Source organism: Bos mutus, chromosome 24 (assembly GCF_027580195.1).
Source record: "Bos mutus isolate GX-2022 chromosome 24, NWIPB_WYAK_1.1, whole genome shotgun sequence".
Lineage (NCBI taxonomy): Eukaryota > Metazoa > Chordata > Mammalia > Artiodactyla > Bovidae > Bos > Bos mutus.
Window position 1 is genome coordinate 61,003,356 of NC_091640.1, and position 27,772 is coordinate 61,031,127.

The 27,772-nt window shown below is 46.3% G+C and overlaps 1 protein-coding gene across 1 annotated transcript in view; it reads left to right on the plus strand.

The window, feature by feature from the left end:
• The first annotated feature begins 11,091 nt into the window (after positions 1-11,091).
• ZCCHC2 (zinc finger CCHC-type containing 2) overlaps positions 11,092-27,772 on the plus strand; it is a 54,210-nt gene continuing 37,529 nt past the window's right edge. The window contains 2 exon segments of the mRNA XM_070361812.1: positions 11,092-11,399; positions 11,401-12,177. Of these exon segments, the coding sequence (XP_070217913.1) occupies positions 11,232-11,399; positions 11,401-12,177 (945 nt within the window). The 5' untranslated portion in view covers positions 11,092-11,231.

The window sequence follows — 27,772 nt, forward strand, 5'->3', positions numbered from 1 at the left end:
ATCCATGTTTATCTATTCATGATAAAACAAACAAAAAAACCCCGACTCTCACCAAACAAGGACTAGAAAGGAATTTCTGCAATCTATCAGAGGGCCTTTGTGAAAAGTGCACAACTAACTTCATACTCAATGATCAAAGTCTGAATTTTTTCCCACTAAAGTGGGAATAAGGTAAGGATGTCTACCTCACCACTTCTATTCAACACGGTACTAGAAATTCTAGCCAGTGCAAACAAGGAGGAAAAAAAGGCATATGGATCAGAAAGGAAATATAGAACTTGTCTTTATTTAGATTCATGATTATGACGTATTCTGATTCTAAAAATGCACATGCACACAAGTACTAGAATGAACAAGTCAGGAAGGTACGGAATACAAGATCAACCTACAAAAATCAATTTTATTTCCATATATTAGCAATGAACAATTCAAAAACAAAATTAAGAAATCAACATAGTCTTAAGTTAAAAATGCACCCCAGAACCACAATGTATAATATATACACCCTGAACAAATATACACACATACATTTGTGCATACTCAAATCCATACAATCATGGGAAAATATTGGAAATAAATTGTATAATAGTCACCTATAAGCTTATTTAGTGTTTAATAATACTATTTAGTGTTTTACTTTTAATCCAATTTATTTTATTAATAAAAAATTGAACAGTGAACATGTGTGGCTGTTATAGTCAGGGAATACATGGTAAATTATTCATTATTTAAATGGTGTTGTTCAGTCACCTAGTCGTGTCTGACTCTGCGACCCCATGGACTGCAGCATGCCAAGCCTCACCATCTCCCGGAGTTTGCCCAAGTTAGTGTTCATTGCATCAGTGATGCCATCCAGCCATCTCATCCTCTGATGCCCTCTTTTTCTGCCCTCAATCTTTCCCAGCATCAGAGACTTTTCCAATGAGTTGTCTGTTCATATTAGATGACCAAAATACTGGAGCTTCAGCTTCAGCATCAGTCCTTCCAGTGAGTATTCAGGGTTGATCTCCCTTAAGATTGACTGGTTTGTTCTCCTTGCTGTCCGAGGGACTTTCAGGAGCCTTCTCCAGCACCACAGTTCAAAGGCATCAATTCTTTGGCGTTCTGCCTTCTTTACGGTCCAGCTCTCACAACCAAACATGACCACTGGGAAGACCACAGCCTCGACTATACGGACCTTTGTCGGCAGAGCAGCGTCTCTGCTTTTCAGCACGCTGTCCAGGTTTGCCATCGCTTTCCTGCTAGGAAGCAATCGTCTTATGATTTCATGGCTGCAGTTACCGTCCACAGTGGATTGGAACCCAAGAAGGGGAAATCTGCCGCTACTTGCAACTTTTCCCCTTCTATTTGCCACGCAGTAATGGAGGCGGACGCCATGATCCTAGTTTTTTTTAATACTTAGTCTTAAACTGGCTTTTTCATTCTCCTTCTTCACCCTTATCAAGAGGTTCTTTAGTTCTTCTTCTCTGTAGGGTGGCCAATCAGGATTTGAATCCTGTCTCAGTCACCTTTTAACACGAGACCTTGAGAAAATATCTTAACCTTCTAGTCTCAGTTGCCTCATCTATAAAATGGCATATATCTGAAGAATGTTATGGAGATTAATAGAAACTTTGTATAAAGTGGTTAATAGAATAGCACAGTGCTTGTTCAGTCACTAAGTCATGTCTGACTCTTTGCGACCCTATGAACCATACATAGACTGCCAGTCTCCTCCATCCATGGGGATTTTCCAGTCAAGAACTCTGGAGTGAGTTGCCATTTCCTTCTGCTGGGGATCTTCCCAAACAAAGAATCACACCTGTGACCCTTGCCTCAGAAGGCGGATTCTTTACCACTGATCCAGCAGGGAAGAAGCCCCAGTAGAACAGCACATGATTCAATTATATTCAATTCAATAAATGGTCTTTATTACTGTTGTTGTAGTTCTGCTTAGAGAGACTTATTATACTTTGCTGTTGGGACATGATTTTTTTCTCCTGGCTATTATTTCTTTGCTCTGCCTGACTTTTTCAAGTAATTATTAATATGATAGGGAACACACTGGCCAATAGAATTAGGTGCCATTGCAGATAACCATGGTAACTCTTCACATTACTGTAGCAGCTCTGTGTTTCACTCATTCCAGTCTTAAAGTCACTGCTCAGGTTCACAGGAGGATGTGCCAGAAGTGAGCTCTGATGCAGATGCTGCCAGAGCGTCCCAGGGAGGGATCAGAGCTAGGGTGGACCTGTAGTTTGGTCTCCTTTCTTGCCCCGGATGGTTACAGCTGGTGAGAACTTGCAGCCAGAGGGCTAGTCATAGAGCAGAAAGGGTGCTGGGGAGGGATGTTAAGAACTTGATGGTGTGTCTGTGAATCTTAATGTAGCACCCTGCAGTCACTTCCTCCAATATGGCTGACTGCCTGAGCCACCAGTTGCAGCCCAAGGCTCTTCAGAGGTTAGAAGTCAGGGAACAGGAATATAGTCAAATATTTCTATCATTTCTAATCCTTCTATTAATATCACCCAAAGCAAATAAAACTGAAATGGTTCTGTAGGTTATCCAAATTTCAATAGCAACGATGGCATACATCATAAGCTCACTAATCTTACACAAGCACAGTTAGATCTGAGAAAGTGATAATGAATATTTTACAGAAAAAGCTTACTTTTCTATAAAATAAAACTGTTCTTATGCCTTTTTAAATAGTGAGATATGAGACTTATGATGGAAAAAAGCTTTAAAGTTGTAAATGTTGATGGAACATTTAAAATACAAATTGCATTCAAAAAATTTTTTTGACTTGAGGTTTAAGAGCAAAATAAATATTTTGGAATATTTCAAGTAAGACTATAAAACCAGTGTTCTGATGTACAGATATGCTCTGAGATAAATATGGCAAGGATATTGTTTAATTTAGGTTATATTTGCTTAACTAGTATCCACATAGTTTCATCATAATCAGTTGGAAAATTGCTAAATAAAACAAATATTTTTCTACATTGTAAACAAATTGGTTGGTTTTTAACTGAGTAGTATTGAAATGAACTCTTGAGAGTCCCTTGGACTGCAAGATCAAACCAGTCAATCCAACAGGAAATCAACCCTGAATACCTATTGGAAGGACTGATGCTGAAGCTCCAATGCTTTGAACACGTGAAGAGAAGAGCTGACTCACTGGAAAGGATCCTGATGCGGGAAAGATTGAAGGCAGGAGGAAAAGAGGATGACAGGGAACAAGATGGTTAGATAGCATCACTGATTCAATGGATGAATTGGAGCAAACTCTGAGAGACAGGGAAGGACAGGGGAGCCTGGTGTGTTGCAGTCCAGGGGTCGCAGAGTCAGATGTGACTCTGCAGCTGAACAATAACAACACAAAATGAACTAAAGAAATATATCATTTATTTTAGCAAAATTTAAACTTAATTTTTGTTTCTAAAGTAAATTTTTTAACGTTATATAAAAGGGTAAGAATGGCAGGGTGTTCAAGTCACCATATCTAGGCCAGAATCCAAGAAATTGATGATATTTATTTGCTTAATATTGATAAGATTCAGGGGGAGTGCCCCCTTTAACCAAGCTTACCAGGCGCTGGTAAACCAGACTGTCGCTCTGTTCACTTTAATGCGGGGTACTCCTTTCTTGGCAGTGAGTTCTGTGTCTCCATTTTCCAGGGTATTTTGCTTCCCAGCACTGAATCAATGGGAGACCGAATTGTTAATCAAAATCACCTTGTGAAAGTTGCTTATCAGAATCACAGTGAGAGAACCTCTTGGTCTCAGAGACTTTTTGTAAGGATGGGCGAAAAGCCCAAAGAACTAAGTCTTCTCCGGGACAGAGTCTCTTTCTATTGATGGAAAAGTCATATCTACTGGATACGATTGCTACTGATATTGAAAGTTCTGCACCAGCTTTAACAAATACATGTGCTAAGTACTAAGTCACTTCAGTTGTGTCTGACTCTTTGAGACCCCATGGACTGCAGCCCACCAGGCTCCTCTGTCCATGGGATTCTCTAGGCAAGAACACTGGAGTGGGTTGCCATTTCCTTCCCTAGGGGATCTTCCCAATCCAGGGATTGAACCCTGGTCTCTTCTGTCTCCTGCACTGGCAGGCAGATTCTTTACCACTACTGCCACCCGGGAAGCTCATTTCCCCTATTTTGAGATTATGAGCAGCCCTCTTAAATCATGTTCGAAAGAAGGCAGATGATACCACATAATTAACTAATTAAGATTAATCATAATACACTCCACACCGAAAACCATCCTCCTCCTGCTTCCTCCTGACTCCATGTAGTTCGGTCCAGTGTGATTGCTTTGCACTCTTCTTCAGGAATGTTTGTCTAAAGATGACCTTGCTTGCCTTTGGCTGTGCCCCAGGTTTCCTTCAGAACGCACTGATAGACTGACTCTGAGGACACCTCATGACTCTGCAAGCCATTTTGAGTTGATTCTAACCAGCTTCACTCTCCAATTTTTTGAAAGATCAACATACTGAGGTAACAAATTCAGAAAAACCATTCTCTGTTAAGTTTCTGTGTTCCTTTTACAAATCTTATTATTCTATTTTAGATATAGTTTTAAAGGGACTTTAATGTTTTGTCCCATTGACAAAACCAGTTAATTAGGCAACTTTAAGTGTGCTGAACTCCATTCATAAGTTTAGCAAATTTTTTTGTTTACTCATCCTATGGATGTATATTTGCAATTGCTGTTTTTTTTTTTTTTTTCAAATAAAGTAGGTGAAATTTTACAATGTTCACCTATATACCCTTCACCTAGATTGGTCTGTTGTTGATATTTTGTCACGTTTGCTTCATTTTTCCATATACAATTAAAAAAAAATTAAGTTGTAGGTATGATGACATTTCTACCTTCAGTACTTTGGCATGAACCAACTGAAAACATTTTTCTATACAATTACAATGTCATTATCTCACCCCAAAAAGTTAGCATTGATACAGTAACCATATCTAATAAGAAGTCCATATTCAAATTTATCTAATTGTTCCCAGAATGTCTTTTTGAGTTTTTTATTTTTTTAAATCATGATCCCATCATAGATCGTGAATTGCATTTGGTTGTTACGTCTATCTAGTTTTCTTTAGGATACAGCAGTACCTGCCTGGGTTTGCTTTCATGACATTGATATTGTGGGTGATTCAGGCCAGTGTCTTCTGTGAACAGTGAGTGTTAGTCATTCAGTCAAGTTAGACTCTGCAACGCTATAGACTGAAGCCCACCAGGCCCCTCTGTCCATGGAATTCTCCAGCCAAGAAGACTGCAGTGGGTAGCCATTCCCTTCTCCAGGGGGTCTTCCTGACCTAGGGATCGAACCCAGGTCGAACCCCAGTCTTCTGCATTGCAGGCAGATTCTTTACCATCTGAGCCACCAGGGAAGCCTGGTGGTGTCTATAAGGTCCCCCAGTCCAGATTTTGTCTCATTTCCCCATGATTGGATTCAGTGTAGACATTTTGGGAAGAATACCGCAAATAGTGTGTACTTTCCATGACATCCATGCCACGAGGAGCGATGTTGGGCGGTCTCGTTATTGGTGATGCTGATCGTGACCACGAGGTCAAGGTGGCAGCCATCAGACCTTCAGTGGAAAAGTACCGTTCTTCCCTTTTAATTAAGTAAGGTGTTATTTTGAGGACTTGCGAATGTTTTGCTTCCTAACAACTTTGCACCTAGTGGTGCAAATACCTGGATCAGTTATTGCTTTCGGTGGTTGCAAAACAATACTGTCCATCTAGGGCTTCCCTGGTGGCTCAATAGTAAAGAACCCATCTGCCAATGCAGGAGACGTGAATTCAATCCCTGGATCAGGAAGATCCCCTGGAGAATGAAATGGCAACCCACTCCAGTATTCTTGCCTGGGAAATCCCATGTTCAGAGGAGCTTTGTGGGCTCACCAATAATATGATGTCACCCTATAAGAAGTCATAAATTCAGCAAATTCTATTCTAGAGAAAACTGTGGGAGCAGAGGTTATTTTTCTATCTAGCAAGTCAACCTTCCAGGAATTCAGTTCTACCTTTCCACAGGTCCCTTGAAGGCAGTGTTCTGTTTTTTCTTTTTTGGTGGGGTTGGGAGAGGGACTTCCCTCATAGCTCAGTTGGTAAAGAATCCGCCTGCAACGCAGGAGACCCCAGTTCGATTCCTGGGCCATGAAGATCCACTGGAGAAGGGATAGGCTACCCACTCCAGTATGCTTAGGCTTCCCTTGTGGCTCAGCTGGTGAAGAATCTGCCTGTAATGTGAGAGACCTGGGTTTGATCCCTGGGTTGGGAAGATCCCCTGGAGAAGGGAAAAGCTACCCACTCCAGTATTCTGGCCTGGACAATCCCATGGACTATAGTCCATGGGATCAGAAAGAGCTGGACACAACTGAGTGACTCTCACTTGACTTCACTGGGGGAGGGACAGCCCTTGCCTTTTTGAGTGATTGGGCAAAGGGTCTATTTGCCAAGTTACCAAAGAACCACATGAGTGCCTCAGGTCATCCAGTTCCTTAATTTCTAACACAAATCAGCAGCCTGAGGATTTTCCAAACCAAGCCACTTTAAAATAAAATTTATGTCTGGACAGGCCCCAAAGATGGTTGGATTTCAGGGTTTCTTCAAAAGTTTTGATGTACAAGTGGGAGAACTTAGGCCACCTGGTCAATCTAAGGTCCTAAGAAGCTGACAAGTGGAACCGTAACTCCAGGGAGACTCCGAATTCTACCCAATGCTGGTCTTCGAGAAAAGGTATCATACACCCTGTGTTGGGCATGGACTTCCAGCTGTCACAGCATCAACACTGAGGATTTCTTTTTATCTCAAATCTGTCATATTGGGTATTTTTTATAAACCTTACCAAAAGCTTATCCTTTTAAATATGCACTAATTTTTTCCCTTAAGTCAAATGTCAATGATTTACCCGTGTTGCTTGCAAGACCTATAGACCAGCTTAACTGTCATCTCTAAAGACAATTTAATATTTAATCTCTTAAATGCGTGATGTAACAAAAGGAAAACATGTAGCCTAACTAAACAGAAGTTTGTTTTTGAGGTGCCTTAAAGCCTTGACAACTTATGTGATCAGAACAACAGATTGTGAGTGTACTGACGTGGGACGCATGTAGGGTGGCTTCCCCAGCACCCATGTTTCCTTCTTTCCAACAGCCCTAGGCTTCTTTCGGGTGATCCGCATGGTTCTGAAGAAGCTGCCTCCACTTCTCTGGTTCCACGACTGATCAGGAACAGACATGTAACCTCAGCCAGTTCAGTTAGAAGAACTCTCAGGACGAGCCTGGCAATGCTGGAACGCCAATGTTTTCTCTTCCTTGCTAGAGATGAAAGGGGTTCAGGTGACCCCAGGAGCTGGGAGTGGTTACTTTTGGTTCCTGGAGCATTATCCATTCATTGTTTGCTCAACAAACATTTAGTAACCACCACTGAGTGCCAGATGTGAAAATAGAAAACTGAATACGACATGGCCACTGACGTTACGGTGCTTATACTGTAGGGGAGGAGACGGGAAGGCATAAAGGGTGGGGGGCAAAGCAGCCAGAATTCACAAAAACAGAGAGCACAGATTCCTGGTATGGATCCACTTAGCTGTCACAGGATGCCACCTGAGGTATCCCCAGATGGCAGAAGTGGCTGTATCTGGGCATTCTGTATGTGGGGTTGATACCTTTTCAGTCTGCCTTGAACCATCCAGTTAACTGTGGTTTTAGTGAAATTTCTTGCAGTAACCCAATTGCAAAAGCATTGCAAAGTTTCCTCAATCTTCAACCACTGGCTGGTGTCTTAATCCAAAGTATAACCTTAACTAGAAACCAGTTTTCTGGGTACATATAAATATTTGGACAATAATGTCAGTAACGTCATATTTCATTATTAATGACGCAAATAAATCAGAGTATTTTTTTATTTTTTGGCCGAGCAGTGGCATGTGGGCTCTTAGTTCCCCAAACAGGGATTGAACCCATGCCTGCTACTCATTGTCTTAACCACTGGACCACCACAGAAGTCCCAAAACAAAGAAACAAAGTATATTAAATATTCATTAAATATCATCTAGGAACAAGACACAATAGCACTTTATGTCCTTAAAGATGTCTTTTATAGGATATATTCCTCTGAAAGATCTGGATACAAACACGTAACCACTATTACCACAGTAATATTATTTGGCCCATCTAAATGATTATATAGGGAATATATATATAAATATATATTTGAGAGGTATTGGGCGCAAGAGGAGAAGGGGATGACAGAGGATGAGATGGCTGGATGGCATCACCGACTTGATGGCCGTGAGTCTGAGTGAACTCCGGGAGTTGGTGATGGACAGGGAGGCCTGTCGTGCTGCAATTCATGGGGTCGCAAAGAGTCAGACACGACTGAGGGACTGAACTGAACTGAACTGATAAAATATATATATAATTAAATATAAAACACTAGAGAATCTAGAACAAGTGTTCCCAATAGGTAGGCCCTGGTGGGAGGAATACCTTCCCGGGATGTCATATTAGAATTATCTGGATAGTTTTTTTTTTCCCCAATAAATGCACCTACACCTCATCCTGGGATTTACATCTGGGCTCCTCCCTGTTGTAATACATCACTCTATTTTTTTTTACAAACTACTTCATTATTTTTTAAAACTTTATTTTTGGCTGCGCTGGGTCTTCGTTGCTGTGCCTGAGCTTTCTCTAGTTGCACCAGCAGGAGTTACGCTGTAGTTGCGCTACGTGGGCTTCTCATTGTCGGGGAGGGCTGCTTCTCTTGCTGCAGAGCATGGGCTAAGTGCATGGGCTCAGCAGTTTAGACTGGACGGCTTAGTTGCTGCGCCCCATATGTGGAGTCTTCCCAGACCAGGGGTTGAATCTGTGTCCCCTGCATTGACAGGTGGATTCTTAACCACTGGACCCCCAGGGAAGTCCCTAGTACATCACTCTTCACTGAAGATGTATTCTCACTACAGGGTGGGAAAAAAACACTGTAGCTGGCTCTAATGAGCGGCGGCATGGAGAGAGCTCTGCAACAATGTACTGGGGCGTAAGTAGCAAACCGTCCAGCCAATGGATGATAACCAGAAGCATTAAAGCACAGTGCATGTTGTTGCATTTTCTAATATGGGCCAAAGATAGAAGAACAAAAGTAATCATTACTGATTATAAATCTGAACTCAGACCCAAATTTATGGATCAAGTATTACGGAGAGTTCATACCAAATGGCTTCTTGTTGCCAAGGAAAATGTAAAGACCATATGCCTGGATCACATGTAAAAATCATCTCCAAGGATCTAGACAGGTGACTCACTATGGACCTGTGAATATCTAGCAAGGTTATTATTGGTTGCCTGAAGTATGTCACCCTAAGCTTCACAAATGATAAGACAGAAAATTCCAAGACACTTGAAGTTGACAGCAAAGGGGCAAGGATTGTAATAAATGTTCCTGCAAAGTTTTCTCCTCATCATGATTTTAGACGACACCTAAAGAACACAAGGAAATAGCAAAGTACAGGAAGAATGGCTTTTATATATTTGACATCTTCTCAAGTGTGTTGACAACTGAGCGACTTCACTTTCATGCATTGGAGAAGGAAATGGCAACCTACTCCAGTGTTCTTGCCTGGAGAATACCAGGGACAAGGGAGCCTGGTGGGCTACCGTCTATGGGGTCGCACAGAGTCGGACACGACTGAAGCGACTTAGCAGCAGTAGCAGCAAGTGTGTTGAAAACAACTGTCTCCCCATTTTATCGCTGAAGCTGATTCAGGCTTAAGTGCAACCTTTTATTGAATTATAAATTAGCTTCTTAGGGCATAAAATTGTAAAGAGGGCTCAGCATATGCTCTACCAACAGATGTTCAAATATTTTCAGGAAGAGATTCGGAAAAAGTGACTTTTTTTTTTTTTTTTTTTTTTTTTACATCCTGCCATTACACAGCTGTAGTAGGACTTCCTAATTTAAAACCTGAAGGGTTTTTTAGTCCCACCTTTTAAAAATTAACCCTCAAAAGATCCAGCTGGGTGTTATATTATAGACTATTTTTTTTTAAAGCAACAGTGAGAGCAAGAAAGATCTTCCAACCTTAAAAACGTAACAAAAACTTAAAAAAAAAAAAAAGTCAGTTCCTCAAGTCACAGAGAATTTTCAGGGGCACAGGAATTCAAAATGCTAGCGTCAGGCACAGAAACGTCATGTAGCTAATAGGACAGGCCCCCGAAGATGGTGGCTCCACGGGGCTTTGGTAACTGTCGCGGCAATAATTCCCAAAGACCGTTACAGAACGTTGGGCCCGGGGCCGCGGTGCTGCCCGGGTCGGGAGGGCCCTGAGCCCAGGGCCGCCCTCCGCGTGGGCGCCCGCCCGCGGAGCAGACCGGACACGGGGCGGCAGAGCCGCGGCGGCAGGGCCCGCGCACTGACCTCCTGACACCCGCGGAGGTCGGGCCGGCGCGCCCCCTCCAGAGGGAGCCCGGCTCCGGGAAGCGTCCCGCGCGGCCGCGACGGGAGCCGAACGGCGCCAGGGGCGGCGGCCCGCCCGGGGCGGCGGCACTGCGTCGGGAATCAGAAGCCGCGCCGGAGGCCGGAGAAGGTGCGGCCCCCTAACGGGCCCCGCGCCGTGGGCCGCGCGCGACTCTCGCACGCGGGCCGCCCCCGACCCCGGGTCACCGCCAGACGCCGGGACCGCGCGGGAGCCGCTGGCAGGGAAGGCGGCCGCAGGGCGGTTGGGCGTGGCCTCCCGGAGGGGGCGTGCCTTGGGGGCGGGGAGACTCGCGCAACCAGCCGTTCGGGCTGCTGATTGGCTGAAGCGCCTGCGCGGAGCCCGCAAGCGTCTCCGCCCGCCCGGCCGCTCCTCCTCTTGTCGCCGCCGCCCGGTCCGCATCGGCTCGCGAGGGGACAGCTCAGGCGCCGCCGGCCCGGCCCAGCGCGGACGACCAGAGAGAGGGAGGCGGACGGAGGACACGCTCGCTAGCTTGCTCCCGACCGCGCCCGGGCTCCCAGAGGCTGTGTGGAGCCCAGGGGGGAGGAGCCGCCGCGAGCAGCCCCGCCCCCGGCCGGGGAAGACACCGCCCGCGGCCGCCCGCGCCGGCCGAGACCCGCCCCCGGCCCGGCCCGGCCCCGGCGGCATGGAGGGGCCCTGCTCCTGACGGCTGCCCGCCGCTGCCGCGGCCCCCGCCCCGCCCCCGGCCCCGCCCTCCTGCCCCCGCTCGCATGTCCGCGCCGCTGTAGCCGAGGATGCTGAGGATGAAGCTGCCGCTGAAACCGACGCACCCCGCGGAGCCGCCGCCCGAGGCTGAGGAGCCAGAGGCAGACGCGCGGCCGGGCGCGAAGGCGCCTCCGCGCCGCCGCCGCGACTGCCGCCCCCCGCCGCCGCCGCCGCCGCCTTCGGGCGCGCCGCGCGGCCCCGCTGCCGCCGCCGCCGCCGCCGTCTCGGGGGCTCGGGCCGCCTGTTGCTGGCGGGGCGGCGGCGGGGGTGGGCATGCCGGGCGGCGGCGCGGGGCCCGCGGCGGCGGCGCTGCGCGAGCAGGAGCGGGTGTACGAGTGGTTCGGGATGGTGCTGGGCTCAGCGCAGCGTCTGGAGTTTATGTGCGGGCTGCTGGACCTGTGTAACCCGCTGGAGCTGCGCTTCCTCGGCTCGTGCTTGGAGGACCTGGCGCGCAAGGACTACCACTACCTGCGCGACTCGGAGGCCAAGGCCAACGGCCTCTCGGACCCGGGCCCGCTGGCCGACTTCCGAGAGCCCGCCGTGCGCTCGCGCCTGATCGTTTACCTGGCGCTGCTGGGCTCGGAGAACCGCGAGGCCGCCGGCCGCCTGCACCGCCTCCTGCCCCAGGTGGACGCGGTGCTCCGGAGCCTGCGCGCGGCCCGGGGCGAGGGCTCGCGGGGAAGCGCGGAGGACCAGCGCGGTGAGGAGGACGGCGGCGGCGAGGAGGAGGACGCCGAGAAAGACGGCTCCGGCCCGGAAGGCGGCGGCGCCGCGCCCCGGCCGGGCGGCGGGCTGGGGCTCAGGGCCCAGGAGGAACTGCTGCTGCTCTTCACCATGGCCTCGCTGCACCCGGCCTTCTCCTTCCACCAGCGCGTCACCCTGAGGGAGCACCTGGAGAGGCTCCGCGCCGCGCTCCGCGGGGGCCCCGAGGACGTAGAGGCGGCGCCGAGCCACTTGGCCGGCGCCCGGGCCCAGGTAAGGCTCGCCGGCCTCCCGACACCCGCGCGGCGGTCCCCGCGGCCTCCGCGCCCGGCTCCCGGACGCCCCCCTGCCGGGCCGACCCTGACTCCGGCCCCCGACTCATGTGCGTTCGGCCGGGCCGCTCAGCCCCACTCCCCTCACACACACACACACACACACACACACATACACACACACACACACGAGCACCCGCCATAACAGAATGCTCTGGAAGTCTCGTCCCGCCGGGGTTGCCCCGGAAGCCCGGTCTCAGCCCGGCCCTCGGACGCGGGCTCCCGGGACCTTTCGGCCCCGACACCTCCGTCGGGGCTGCGGAGCCCGGGCCGGCCGCCGCCCCGCCGCCTGGTGCTCCGCCCGCGCGTCCCGAGGCCCAGCTCGCCCCCCGGGGGAGGCGGCCCCAGACGCGCTCCCGGCGCGCTCCGCGGTGGCTTGAGGTAAAGCGGGTCGTTGGCTCTTTTGGCTCCTGCTCAGAGAACTTGAGGTTCTCAGAAAAAGAGTCAGAGGTGCGAAATGACTCAAATCAGTTAGGTCGTCGGCCAGGTTGTCTGGGCAGGGAAACGTCCCCTCGGGCGGTTCTGGTGCCCTTTACCCCCGGCTAGTCCGGCTTCTAACGGGTTTGAGTCGTGTCTACACGTTTGGGTCCGGGGATGTTTGTGGGGCCTTTACTGAAAGCATAAATGGTTTCCAAAAAGTTACTGAACGCCAAAATGTAGTAGATGAGACAAAGTAAGTCCCTTGTCGCAAACATGAAAGAAAATTTTATAAGGCCACGAAAGCAATTTAATAGTCTAGGCCCAGTATAAAGCCCTTGAGTGTGACAATTTAATGGGGCAAATAGCTTTCATTTAAAGACTGTACAGTAAGTTTATTTTCGTGGTTCACGATTATTTAAAAAGTATTTATTTGGATGCCATGTTTTCCAGTTTAGGAGATCTCCAGGATGATATATTGGAAAGCGAGATTTTTTTCATTCCTTGCTTGAAAGTTCTTTCAGCTTATATATCTGCTGTCATTCAGACTAAAACTGGGCATTCTATCTCTGCAATGGCTGTGTGGACTCAATACCCATAGAATCAAAGGAACCTGGGACCTGGAAAGGATTTAGTGATAATCTAGGCTGAGCCCCTCCTTTTAAAAAGGAGGCTTCAGTGAAGTGACTAACCCACTTTAGGACAAACTGTATCAAACTGGGACGTAGTAATACTAGTACCCAGAATTTTGGCGAGCATGAAATATTCCGTGTCTATTTACATAGCATGCAACTGTGTATACTGCACTCTTCAGCCTACTAATTCCAAAAAAATCCTATGTGCCCATCAGGTTTAAAGAAGCAAGCCTGAACTCCAAAGCAGTACTTATATATCCTACCCCCAAAAATTCCTGTATATATTGTAAAGATAACTTTAGCGTGTAGATACAATGAAAATGTCTCATAGTGGAGCAGTTTATATTATTCCTTTCTTATCATTCCAACAAGGGTAACCGACTAATGGTTTTAACTGCAGTGATGCTTTTCCCCCTTTAAATTTTGCTTATAATGCGAGTGTTCTAAGGGGACGAGATAAGGGGAGAGATGCGTTCAGAGCACAGCAGTGACATTTTTATGTTGACCGCGGCGTGTGGCCTTTTCTGGCCACCAGTGAGTGCCGGAAAGAGTGGACAGTGAGGCTGGGCATGCTGCCGCGAGTTTGAGCGCATCGTTACTTCTCAGACGGTGCCTGTGTCGTGGCCGTCCGTGGGAGCGGGGGTCGATCACGGGCACACGCCTACAGGTGACACCGAACGCCATTTGTGGACGTCGGTGGCCGGGTGAGCGTTTCCTCTCCCGTGGTTGAGGGTTGCCGTGACAGATCACCCCGTCTTACTCGGCTGCTGCTGCCCCACACTTCGCTTGTCAGCGAGACTCCGAGCCCCTCAGCCGTGGCCGCTTCTGGCCCGGAGGACGTGCCCGTGGGTCTTCCTGCTGCCAGGCTGCCCCGAGAGGCGGCTCACGGGGGGTCTCTACACTTCAGCCCCACCGCTCGCGGTCTTGGCCGCGGTTGCCTGGGGAGGGAGGGCCCACCCCGGAGTCCGCAGCGAGGCGCCGGGGCTCGCGCCCGAGGGCCGCGCGGGCACGCGCCGCCGAGGACCGGCGGGGGCGGGGGTGGGGTGTCCGCGGGGCCCCGCCCCTCCCCCGCCCTGCAAGATGGCGGCCGGGCGCCGCCCACGTGACCGGCGCTGGCCCCGCCCCCGGAGGTGCGCTGCGCCGCCTTGCGGGGGCGCTGGGGGTTCCCTTTGGCGTCAGTTGGGCGAGGTGGGGACGGGGGTCGGCTAAGAGCGGTGGGGAGGATTTGCTCTGGGACTGGCAGAGGCGGGTATCCTGGCAGCTTTTGCCCGGAAGTAACCTTTTAGGCCTATCGTTGTAACTTTTTAATTGCCCAGTAATACTATTTCTCTACTTACTCAAATGTCATCCATACTATCAATAAATGGATGAAGTAGAACTAATTTTCTTTTAACTTTCTCTTAGAGCATACTAGCCCAGAATAGTGTTCCTGGCTCTTTCAGGATTTGTATCCAATTCATAATATGCTGCAGTTTCTCGTTAAAATTTTTAAAACTAAGGACATTTACCGGTAGAACTTGTATTGCAGTGCGAATTTTAATTCTAGCCGTATGCTATCAAGCTGACCCAGGCTCAGCAACTGCTGGTTTAGTGGCATAAGGCAGTCACGATGTCAGTAAAAGTGGCAAGTTCACAAATACTACTAGAGCTTACTACTAAGTAGGTCATTTTAGAATAATAGAGATTTAACAAGTATATTTTTATTTTTAAATGAAGCATTTCTAGAGTTTTGCTACATGATTTGGACGTTTTCAGAGTAAATGTTACATAGGATTATAACTTAAATGTTGGCCTTGCTTTTAGGAGACTTATGGGTGAAGTTCATGTTCATCATAGCTGCAGTGAATTGCCAATCACTGGCATAAAATTCAACAACTAGCCCAGTTGCAGTAGTGAAAATTACTCACAAAAATGTCCTAGGAAATTTGTGTGATTGATGCGTGTCATTGTTAATGAAATGAAGTACTGCATGTATAGCATAGCTGAAAAAAACTGGTATTAAAATGGGCCCTTTACTATTAGGAACACAAGGTATAAATGATGTGTTAGCAATAGCAGCAAAAAATGAATGTGTTTTTAAATTACATACTTAATGATTAAGTTTTTGTTTTTTGGCTGTGCTGGATTTTCCTTGAGGCACAGGCTTTCTGTGGTAGCAGTGAGCAGGGGCTGCTCTAGTTGTGGTGCATGGGCTTCTCATTGTGGCAGCTCTCTTGTGGCAGAGCAAACGCTCTGGGCTCGAGGGCTCAGTAGTTGTGGCACACAGGCTTAGTTGCTCCACTGCATGTGGGATCTTCCCGGATCACGGATGGAGCCCATGTCCCCTGAATTGGCAGTCAGATATTACCAGGGAAGTCCATGATCGAGTGTTTTTAAAAGATACTAGTCTTGTTACTGTTTCATTGAAAAGATGAAAGACAGCCCCTATCTTTGTTTCCTGTCTTTGCATACTTACTAAAGACCCTCTGTTTATGAAAATGGATCCTCTAGTTCTGGAGGTTTAGCCCCCAGTTAGTGACACAAAGATGAAAAGAGCTAAAATTACCATGAAAGAGGAGAGTGAAAAAGTTGGCTTAAAGCTCAACATTCAGAAAACTAAGATCATGGCATCTGGTCCCATCACTTCATGGGAAATGGATGGAGAAACAGTGTCAGACTTTATTTTTTTGGGCTCCAAAATCACTGCAGGTGATGATTGCGGCCATTAAATTAAAAGACGCTTACTCCTTGGAAGGAAAGTTACGACCAACCTAGATACCATATTAAAAAGCACAGACGTTACTTTGCCAACAAAGGTCTGTCTGGTCAAGGCTATGGTTTTCTGGCTGTCATGTATGGATGCGAGAGTTGGACTGTGAAGAAAGCTGAGCGTCAAAGAATTGATACTTTTAAACTGTGGTGTTGGAGAAGACTCTTGAGAGTCCCTTGGACTGCAAGGAGTCCTGGGTGTTCTTTGGAAGGACTGATGCTGAAGCTGAAACTCCAATACTTTGGCCACCTCATGCGAAGAGTTGACTCATTGGAAAAGACTCTGATGCTGGGAGGGATTGGAGGCAGGAGGAGAAGGGGACGACAGAGGATGAGATGGCTGGATGGCATCACCGAATCGATGGACATGAGTTTGAGTGAACTCCGAGAGTTGGTGATGGACAGGGAGGCCTGGCGTGCTGCAATTCATGGGGTCGCAAAGAGTCGGACACGACTGAGCGGCTGAACTGAATAGTTGTTAGTGGTTAATGTTGTTGGTATGGCCTTGTTTCTCTGGAGATTGTTTTCAGTATCCTCAAAAGTTAATTGTTTGGCAAATAGTGCTAATATTTGAATTAAAGATAGAAACTGAACATTTATGTTATTAGTAGTATAGCAAATAGCTTTTAGTGTTGTTTGAACTCAGACACAAAAATGTGACTATGTGTCCTTTAAAAAAAGATCAGTGAAGATACTTAAAAGGAAAACTTGGCAAAATTGTTACTTTTTCATAGCATAGGTTAATTAGATATATTGTACTTGACAAAACAAGTACCTCAACTAATTTTAATAATACAGATAACATACTGGTAGTGTTAGGACATAAAAAAGAAAACTCTTTTGGAAAGAGTGCTTTTTTGGAAATAAGTGCTCCTGTCCTGGATAATGGATGTGTCTGTGGCAGTCAGAATCCTAGTGAGAGCTCTGAACTGAAATGAGACCGGGGAGGTTCGTGTCCAAATGTCAGCTGTTGTTGGATTAGGCCCTAAAAAGATGCTTTCCAAAAATGACATTTGAAAAGAACAACTCCACTGCTCACAGTAATAAAACCTTTATTTAATTTGTTGTCCACTGCTGGGAGCTCTTACAATGACTTGGGTCCCTGAGCAGTGGGCACTGTCTGAGAAGGCTTTTTTCACTCCTATTGGAGGGATAATAATAGTACTTAAGTTAGATTGCAAGGTTTAAATGAATGAGTACTTGTGGAATGATGTCTAGTACATGATTTTCAATAAGTGTTAGCAATTATTAATGAAAGTTAAACTTTCTTGGAAGGTGCTGAAGAGAAGTGAGTGTAGCATCTACAAACTGAGAGTAGGGAGTAGAGCTAGTCATGACTTTTACAGGAAATTTTAGGTTGTTTTGGCTGCATCGAGGAATAAAAGCAGTTCGGCTATTAAATGCCTTCTGGGAGAGGCTTTTAGATCACAGTTCAGCAGTAATTATTTTCATAGCAAATGGCAGCTATTGGGTATCCACCCCCAGTTACTTAATTTTTCTCAGCGGTGGTTTTCTGAGTCAAGAAGAATTCAGGAAAATCTCACTCACACTGTAAGTTAATATACCATTAGTTCAGTTCAGTCGCTCAGTCGTGTCCGACTCTTTGCGACCCCATGAATTGCAGCACGCCAGGCCTCCCTGTCCATCACCAACTCCCAGAGTTCACTCAAACTCATGTCCATCGATTCGGTGATGCCATCCAGCCATCTCATCCTCTGTCGTCCCCTTCTCCTCCTGCCCCTAATCCCTCCCAGCATCAGAGTCTTTTCCAATGAATCAACTCTTCGCATGAGGTGGCCAAAGTATTGGAGTTTCAGCTTCAACATCACTCCTTACAATGAACACCCAGGACTGATTTCCTTTAGGATGGACTGGTTGGCTCTCCTTGCAGTCCAAGGGACTCTCAAGAGTCTTCTCCAACACCACAGTTCAAAAGCATCAATTCTTCGGTGCTCAGCTTTCTTTATAGTCCAACTCTCACATGCATACATGACTACTGGAAAAACCATAGGCTTGACTAGACGGACCTTTGTTGGCAAAGCAATATCTAAGCTTTTCAATATACTATCTAGGTTGGTCATAACTTTCCTTCCAAGGAGTAAGCGTCTTTTAATTTCATGGCTGCAGTCACCATCTGCAGTGATTTTGGAACCCCCCAAAATAAAATCTGACACTGTTTCCACTGTTTCCCCATCTATTTCCCATGAAGTGATGGGACCAGATGCCATGATCTTCATTTTCTGAATGTTGAGCTTTAAGCCAACTTTTTCACTCTCCTCTTTCACTTTCATCAACAGACTTTTTAGTTCCTCTTCAATTTCTGCCATAAGAACTCTGCAAATTAGCTAATGTAATATATATTTATAAATTGACCTTTTGTCAATTTTTGTGGGTTTTTTTTTTGTGTGTGTGTGGGGGATGGGGCAGGAATTGTGGTGTTCACTTCAGTTGCTCAGTTGTGTCCAAGTCTTTGTGACCCCATGGACTGCAGCACGCCAGGCCTCCCTGTCCATCACCAACTTCCAAAGTTTGCTCAAACTCATGTCCATCAATTTGGTGATGCTGTCCAACCATCTCATCCTCTTTCATCCCCTTCTTCTCCTGCCTTCAATCTTCCCCAGCATCAGGGTCTTTTCCAATGAGTCAGTTCTTCACATCAGGTGGCCAAAGTATTGGAGATTCAGCATCACTGCTTCCAATGAATATTCAGGACTGATTTCCTTTAGGATGGACTGGTTTGATCTCCTTGCTGTGCAAGGGACTCTCAATAGTCTTCTCCAACACCACAGTTCAAAAACATTAATTCTTTGGCACTCAGTTTTCTTTATGGTCCAGCTCTCACATCCATACGTGAATACTGGGAAAACCATCACTTTGATTAGACTTTGTTGGCAAAGTAATGTCTCTGCTTTTTAATATGCTGTCTAGGTTGGTCATAGCTTTTCTTCCAAGGAGCAAGCATCTTTGAATTTCATGGCTGAGCCTCAGTCTTATCTGTGAAATGGGAACAACAACATCTCTTTAAGGTTGTGGTGTTTGCATTAGGGAGACAAAATGATTCAAATTGTCTTGAGCACAAATTCTTTGAGAATGATATTCAGTGCCTTTTCTTTTCCACTAAGATGCAGCCATTCAGATTGCTACATAAATTGTTTTCAGGAATAGGTTTTCTTTTTTTTTCCTTAATAAAAAGTCTATATGGTATAGTATAGAAAACACTATGCTGCTGCTGCTGCTAAGTCGCTTCAGTCGTGTCCAACTCTGTGCGACCCCATAGACAGCAGCCATCCCTGGGATTCTCCAAGGCAAGAACACTGGAGTGGGTTGCCATTTCCTTCTCCAGTGCATAAAAGTGAAAAGTGAAAGTGAAGTCACTCAGTCGTGTGCGACTGTTAGCAACCTCATGGACTGCAGCGTACCAGGCTCCTCCGTCCCTGGGATTTTCCAGGCAAGAGTACTGGAGTGGGGTGCCATTGCCTTCTCTGAGAAAATACTATAGACTATAGTAATATAGAAAATATTCTCTATTACCATATCTCTAAATTGGTGTTCCAAGAAGGTAATTAATTAAGCTGGTGGGTGAGATACATTTCAGACAACTTTGTTAGTTCTTATGTTGTTAAGATCTGATAAGCTACAGATAAGCCCAAAGGAAGCATTTCTCTGGGTCACAGATGATTAAAATATGTATTTTCCCCGTATTGGATTTGGGGATGGGAATGGAGAAAATACATAGTTTCAATTTGGGTTATCATGAACTCCCTTGCAAATGTAATCTACTTAAATTTTTTTCACATTTAGTTAGGGTAATGTAAAGGGCTCAGATGGTAAAGAATCCTCCTGCTATGTGAGACTTGGGTTCCATCCCTGGGTTAGGAAGATGCCCTGGGGAAGGGAATGGCTACCAACTCCAGTATTCTTTCCTGGAGAATTCTGTGGACAGAGGAGCCTGATGGGCTACAGTCCATAGGGTTGTGAAGAGTCTGACAGGACTGAGTGATTAACTCTTCAAAGATATTTTGCAGTTCTTTTAAGTTATATAATTTTTTCATTTATTTCAGGGTACAGACTGGAATCCATAAATAATTTAACTTTTTTATACTTTTTTAAAGAAGCTATACATTGGCTGGTTTTTAAAACTATTTAATATTTTTGATCTTCCTGAGTAATAAGTAGCTTAATTTTTTTTTTTTTTAACAAAAGCAAATAAAGCCTGCACTACCCTCAAAGCAGACTGAGCTTCACTTTGATCAACTCTCTCTTCCATCATGGAGGACCATGTTGTCACAGGGCTCCTGTTCCTCACAGAGTGCTTTGTCACACAAGTCGCCTTCATCCGGGCTGTGTAAACAGTCACTCCAGAGGGCTGTGCTTGGGCGGGTGTTGTGTTTCAGGTGCGACAGTTGCTGGGCGCACAGTCGTCCTTCTCCTTGTGTTCTTCCTGTGCTCCAGAGAACACTTGGTTTAATGCCCTTCGAAATGTCTCAGTTCATTAGGCATGTTTAATGCTCATTCAGGAAGTAATTTGAGATCACTCTGGCAAGTTGTTTGGTCTTTCCAAGTTTCAGACTTCTCTGAATAGAATAGGGATCCTCTCACCATTTATGCAAAGAACTGCTTGAAGATGAACACAACAACCTACATGAAACACTTGGTGAATACGCGGGAGATAGGTCAGCTCATCTGTGGGCGGTTCCAAGAGTGGATAGCACAGTTTGATTGCAGTGGATGAACAGAAATACAGAAGCTTTAAGAGAAAACAGGGGTTGGGTTGCATAGGAGCTTGAAGGTCAAATTAAAGAAACTGGTTTGCAGTGAGAGCAGGTGAGAATTTGTATGTTTTCCTGAAACGTTAACTGTCCCTTTACATTCATATGTGTGAAAAGAATGCATCACTGATTTGTTAAAAAAATAAATAAATAAAAGACATCTTCCAAACTCATCCAGTTTTCTCAGTGGTTCCATTACGTTTCTGGTCACTCTTATTTGCTTGGTAACCTTAATCCTTTCTCCTTCATAAGCTGAATCTACCCTTTTCGCATCCTTGTTAACCCTTTCAGACTCCCACCTCTTAGCTGCTGACACCACTGCCAGGCCCCACTTCCTGAAGCAGTGTCCCTCGCACCACGTGTGCTTGCGGCGACCGGTGGGGCCTGGTCTCCAGTGGGTCTCGGGACTCACCCCGTCTCCCGCTCCTCCTGCTCACCCTGGTCTCCAGTGGGTCTCGGGACTCACACGCCGCCTCCCGCTCCTCCTGCTCACCCTGGTCTCCAGTGGGTCTCGGGACTCACACGCCGCCTCCCGCTCCTCCTGCTCACCCTGGTCTCCAGTGGGTCTCGGGACTCACACGCCGCCTCCTGCCCCTCCTGCTCACCCTGGTCTCCAGTGGGTCTCGGGACTCACACGCCGTCTCCTGCCCCTCCTGCTCACCCTGGTCTCCAGTGGGTCTCGGGACTCACACGCCGCCTCCCGCTCCTCCTGCTCACCCTGGTCTCCAGTGGGTCTCGGGACTCACACGCCGCCTCCCGCCCCTCCTGCTCACCCTGGTCTCCAGTGGGTCTCGGGACTCACACGCCGTCTCCTGCCCCTCCTGCTCACCCTGGTCTCCAGTGGGTCTCGGGACTCACACGCCGCCTCCCGCTCCTCCTGCTCACCCTGGTCTCCAGTGGGTCTCGGGACTCACACGCCGCCTCCCGCCCCTCCTGCTCACCCTGGTCTCCAGTGGGTCTCGGGACTCACACGCCGCCTCCCGCCCCTCCTGCTCATGGTCTGTAGTTTTATCCAAGGCTGACTCATGCTGTCACCTCTTGTGTGCTGGTGTTTGGAATTGTCCTTGTGGTAATCTTGGAAGACTTTGCTGCCTCTGCCTTCCAATAGCCTGTATATTCTCTGTTACAATTTTGGTACTTATCCTGTGATTTTTTTTTCTGTTTTTTTAAAAAAAATTTTACTTTGAATTATTTTTAACTTAAAATCCAGGAGGGAAGGTCAATCTTAGAGGTTCCACAAAGACTTAGGTATCACATTTCTTTTTTTTTTTTTCGGTCAGCGTTGCATATATCATAAGTGCTCAGTCAAAATTTCCTACCCTTAGAATATTTCAAATAGTGCTCTGAAAAATACCATTATGATTAATTACTGTAAGACAGAGTGCATCAGGCAGTGATTTTTTTTCTCCCTTGGTCTTGATGAAGTATCAGCTACTTTGCTATTTGCAGCCATACAGTATATGTGCACAATATAGATAGGCACAGTTGTTTTGGAAATAGTACAAGGAATTGTTTGTTTAGATAGAAAGCATGGACCAGTATAGATTTGAACTGAAGCTTCAATGAGTGAATGCTGAATAGTTGTGCTTATTAATTATTCTTTCAAAATCAGGTCATGCTTACTCTACTCCTTAAGTTAACTAAACTTTTGTGTGTGAGGCTGATGCACGTTTTGCAAACCTATGGGTGATGTTTTGATAGGATGAAAAAAGTCACAAGTTACAAGCTGTCTTCTTATTGGGGTTGCTGTAGTTATTGCTGTCTAGGGCTGCTCTCCAGTTCGTGCTTGGCTTGAGGGGTGGTGGGAGCCTGATAGGGAATTGAAGTACAGCACCTTGCTTATGGGGCTTCCCAGTTGGCACAGTGATCAAGAATCCGCCTGTCAGTGCAGGAGACAAAAGAGACGCAGGTTCGATCCCTGGGTCGAGAAGATCCCCAGAAGGGAATGGCAACCCACTCCAGTGTTCTTACCTGGAAAATCCCACGGATAGAGGAGCCTGGCGGGCTACAGTCCAAGAGTCACAGAGTCAGATACGACAGAGCACACACGTGATCTTGCTTATGATCTGAAAGTTAAAAACTTTTTGGTCACTCAGGTGAACAATTCTATAACCTAAAAAGTATGGGGTTTTTATGTTTCTTGTTAGGAATGTTTAAATTGGGATAGTTAAGAAACATAATGTTTCCTCGGTATGATTGATTTTTGTTTTGGGTATCAGACGATTTTAAGTTGTCTAGTGGTCCTGGGAGGAAGAACGTGATCGTGTGTGAGCCAAAGTGTTTGGAGAAGACGTCCTCGGGGAAGAGGCCATCTGCTGACGGGGGGTGGTGGTGGTTTGGGGAAGGTGACATTTGTACTTGGTGGGGTTAAACACAAGGCCTGATTGAGTGTTTCCTGACACTAAGCATCACTGACCTTTCTGTCACTTTCTGTCAAGGATCCTTCATAGGCTTTGTGAGCATTTCGGTGGAGAACCCTTCTCTGGGGATGAAGTTCAGTTAGGAGTCCCTGCAGTGCCATTGGCTGTCGGGGTCCTGGGCTCACCTCCCAGCAAGACCCGCTGGTGTCTCCTGTGGGGAGGGGTTGTAAAGGAGAGGGCAGCTCACTTCTACGCAGGCTGGGAAGGCGAGACACAGCCTCAGTAGGTCCTTTGGGTCTCATGCTCACGGGTGTGTGCTCCTCAACTCACCCAGAAACATTCTTGCAAAGTGGGGATCTAAAGGTCTGGGAGCTGCCAGCCCAGGGATGCAGCAGTTCCTGATTCAACCTCCTTGTTGTTGTTCAGACTCTTAAGTCGTGTCTGACTCTGTGACCCCATGGACTGTAGCCTGCCAGGCTCCTCCGTCCATGGGATTTCCCAGGCAAGAACACAGGAGTGGGTTGCCATTTCCTCCTCCAGGGGGTCTTCCCCATCCAGGGGTCAAACTTGTGTCTCTTGTGTCTCCTTTCTTGGCAGGCGGATTCTTTACCACTGTGTCCAGAAACTCACAGGGCGCTTCATGAGGGAAACGTCAGGCTGTTGCTGGGTAAAAGGGCTGCCTCTCTTCTTTCCTTCTTCACTCCCTGCCTCCCTGGTCAGCTTCCACATCAGCATTCTTTCTGCTAGTTCTTCCCCAGTCGTGCATCCTGCAAGTTCAGTTCTCTAGAAAAGACAATGACGTCGACAATATTAATGTTTGCTTTTTGTTTTTTGTAATAAATTCAGAGTTCCCCCAAACACACATAAAGTTGCAGTGAATCAAGTTTCCCCCTTCCATCCTATTCGACCACCCAGCTCCAGCTATGCCTGCTGTGGTCACACAGGTGCCGGCCCTCAGCTCACCCAATCGTCGTGGGAAGAACTGGGAGCTGGGTCTGGGCTGTGGGCTGTGGTGGCCGGGTGTGGACACGGGGTCAGTGCACAGCTTAGTCCTTCCCCCACTTTCAGTGACTAGAGCGCATTTACCCACACTTTTAACATAGTGAATCTGCCACACTTGTCTTGCTGAATCATCTTTTCCACACATTTCTAGTTAAACAGTAAGTTACATAGGGAGTGAGTCCACGGTCATAGCAGAAATCATGGCAAACTGTTTTTAAGCTGCTGACTCACTGGTCTCCCTCCTTTCTGCCCTGTTGGGTCGATTTTGTTCTTTGCGACATAACTTGAATACATTTGGCATCCACATTTCTCTCCCACCAGAACTTACTCTTTATCAGATGCTCTAGGTTGATTCAGGACTTTCCTTTGGGTTGGGTTACACTGTTTTCACTGAGGAAAGATGAGACAGATGTCTGCCTTTCCCCCACATCCTCTCAATTGAAGAGACAGACAGTAAATAGTTCATATCTTCGCCTGAGCTTTTTCCCTCTTCTACCAAAATAGATGAAATTTGACATCTTAGTAGTGTTTCTAATAGTGAATCATATTCTGACATTCAAAGAAAGACTTTCTATGAATCTTGCTTAGATAATAGCATATACTTGAGGTACAACCCTGGTTATTTAAAGAGAATTTACCATGTAGAACTGTAACAGATTACCTCCAAACTTAGTGACTTAAAGCAACAATAACACTTTTTTTCTTAGTGTTGTGTCTCATAATTCTGTGGGCCAGGAATTCAGACAGGGAGCTAACAGCAAGAGTGACTTGTGTCTGCTGCAGAATGTCTGGACACACAGCTGGCGGCTGTGGGCCTCTCTCGCCTTTCCTCTCTATGCATGTCTATGGCGCGGCGTCTCCGGGGAACCACTGTTCCTATAGGCCTGGGGTCCCAGAGCAAGTGTTCCCAGAGGTCCAGCGGCAAGACTTCTATGACCTATCTCGGCCATTCCAGAATGGCTTTCCATCCCATCCTCCTGGTTAGGCCTATCTCTGAAGTCGGTCCAGATCCACTGGCTGGGGAATTATACCCACGTATCAGCAGGAGGAGTAGGCACAGTATTGTGGGCTGTCTTTACCCCCAAAACTTCATAGGATATTGTCATATACTAATGTTAAATTCTCAGTCTGATTTGATAAATGTAAAAATTTGACATTAGTAAGTTTAGTATAAAAACAATTTCTGTGCTTTTTTTTGCCTTTTTTCTTAGAATGTCTTGGTATTTTAAGATGTACAGTCTGCATAAAAGGACGAGAGAAAACGTATAGAACATTGGTAGATGTGCTAGGATAAAGTCTTTCCGGTTAGACCTTTGTTAAAGTAACCTGAGACCCGCGTGATCTTTGCTCTAATGATGTGTTCTCAGAGAAGGATCTTGGGACTGCGCAGTCAACTTGACTGTTTCACAGACTTTCCTCACATTTAAGAGATCTCCAGTAATTGTGATGGATCTGCATGTGTAAAAGTGAGGTCTGAGCAGTCTTTTAAAATAACCAAGATATGTTACATGACACGTGGATTTGAGTTAACCAGGAGCACGCCACAGGTCAGAGGAAGCTTTCTGAACTCAAATGAGCTACCTCAGTAGGAAGGAGAAGGGCACACACATGCCAGGGCTCTTTTTGTTCCTGTGCATATTTTTGCCAGCTTAGGGTTTTTAAAATTTGTCATCTTCTTCCAAGCAGAGAAAAATTCTCCCATTTTCCACTTGGTCCTGACCCTTTTTCTAAAATGCTGATTCTGGCATGTCATCTGCATTGCATTTGCATAGGAATCTGAACTTAATAGAGAACATGGGCACTATTCCTTCCTGCAGGATCCCATTAAGCCAGTGGTTCTCGGGTTTTTGGTGCCTTGCCCTGCACACAGAAAAAGCACACGTGCCGGGGGAGAGGAGACAGTGGAGCCAAGAGCGGTTCCTGCTGGGGCCGGAAAGCCCCATGATTCTGATCTCTGTAGCTCCTGAGATGTTAAATTCAGTTTTGGTTAAATTAATAAAATTAAAAATTTTCTAGTTTTTAAAACGTAGTCTAAATGACTGTATAGCAGTGATACATGCTGGGACTCAGTGTTGGGAGGAGGGGCAGAAAGCTTAATTAGTAGACATGTCATGGGTCGATGAACTTTGGTCCTTGGATAGAAATTCAGATTCCATTTTTCTGCCTACGTTATTAAACTAGGAGGCTTTTGACTTGGTTCTTAAATTGTGTGCTTCAAAGTGACTTCAGACTTTAAAAATGATTCCATACAGCTGTTTCAAAATTTATGGAGGCAATGTGATACAACTATTCTTAATTTTTTTTTTTTATTGTGGTGAAATATATATGCGTCCTAAGTCACTTCAGTCGTGTCCAAGTCTCTGCGACCCTTTGGACTGTAGTCCACCAGGCTTCTCTGTCCATGGATTCTCTAGGCAAGGATACTGGAGTGGTTGCCATGTTCTCCCCCAGGGGATCTTCCCCACCCAGGGTTCAAACCCAAGTCTCCTGCTTCAGTAGGCAGGTTCTTTACCACTATATGTAACAAAGTGTAACAAAGTATACTGTTTTCACATTTTTTGAGTATACATTTAGGTGGCATTCACATTGTTGTGCAACCACTGCCACCATCTGTCTCTGGAATGTTTCTTTTATCCCAAACTGAGACTGTATCCGTTAAGCCGCTACTCCCATCCCGAACTCTCTGAAGCCCCTGGTTAGAATCACCATGCTGTCCGCGAATTTGACTACTCTAGGGTGCCTCATATAAGTGGAATCATACAGAATCTGCCCTTTTGTGCCTGGCTTATTTCACTTAGCATAATGCCCTCAAGATTGACCCATGTGTCAATTTTATGCCTTCTTAAGGCTGAGTAATACTCAGTTGTACGTATACCTCATTTTGTTTATCTGTTCATCCATGGACTTTTGAATAGTCCACTTTTCAGCTGCAGTGAACACTGGAGTACTAATTACCTGCTTGGGTGTCTGCTTTCAGTTCTTCTGGGTATATGGCTAGGAGTGGAATTGCTGGATTATATGATAATTGTGTTTATTTATTTATTTTTTTTTAGTAACTTTTACTGTGGCTGCATTGTATACACTCCTACCAGCAAGGCAGAAGGGCTCCAATTTCTCCCCATATTCACCAATACTTATTGTCTGTTTTTGGATAATAGCCTTTCTAATGGGTGTGAAGTGGTATCTCATTGTAGTTGTGCTCTGCACTTCCCTAATGAAAACTGTTCTTTCTTGTATAGTTTTGCATTCATTTATTTTTAATGGTGAGTGTTATTTTTAATTTTTGAACGACATATAAACAATATGGAATATACCCTTAAGAAATGGTGGGGGAGGGGGGGCACAGCGATCCTAAGATGGCAGAGGAATAGGATGGGGAGACCACTTTCTCCCCCACAAATTCATCCAAAGAACATTTGAACACTAAGTAAATTCCACAAAACAACTTCTGAATGCCAGCGGAGGACATCAGGCACCCAGAAAAGCAGCCCATTGTCTTCGAAAGGAGGTAGGAAAAAATATAAAAGACAGAAAGAGAGACAAAAGAGGTAGGGATGGAGCTCCATCCCGGGAAGGGAGTCTTAAAAAAGAAGTTTCCAAACACC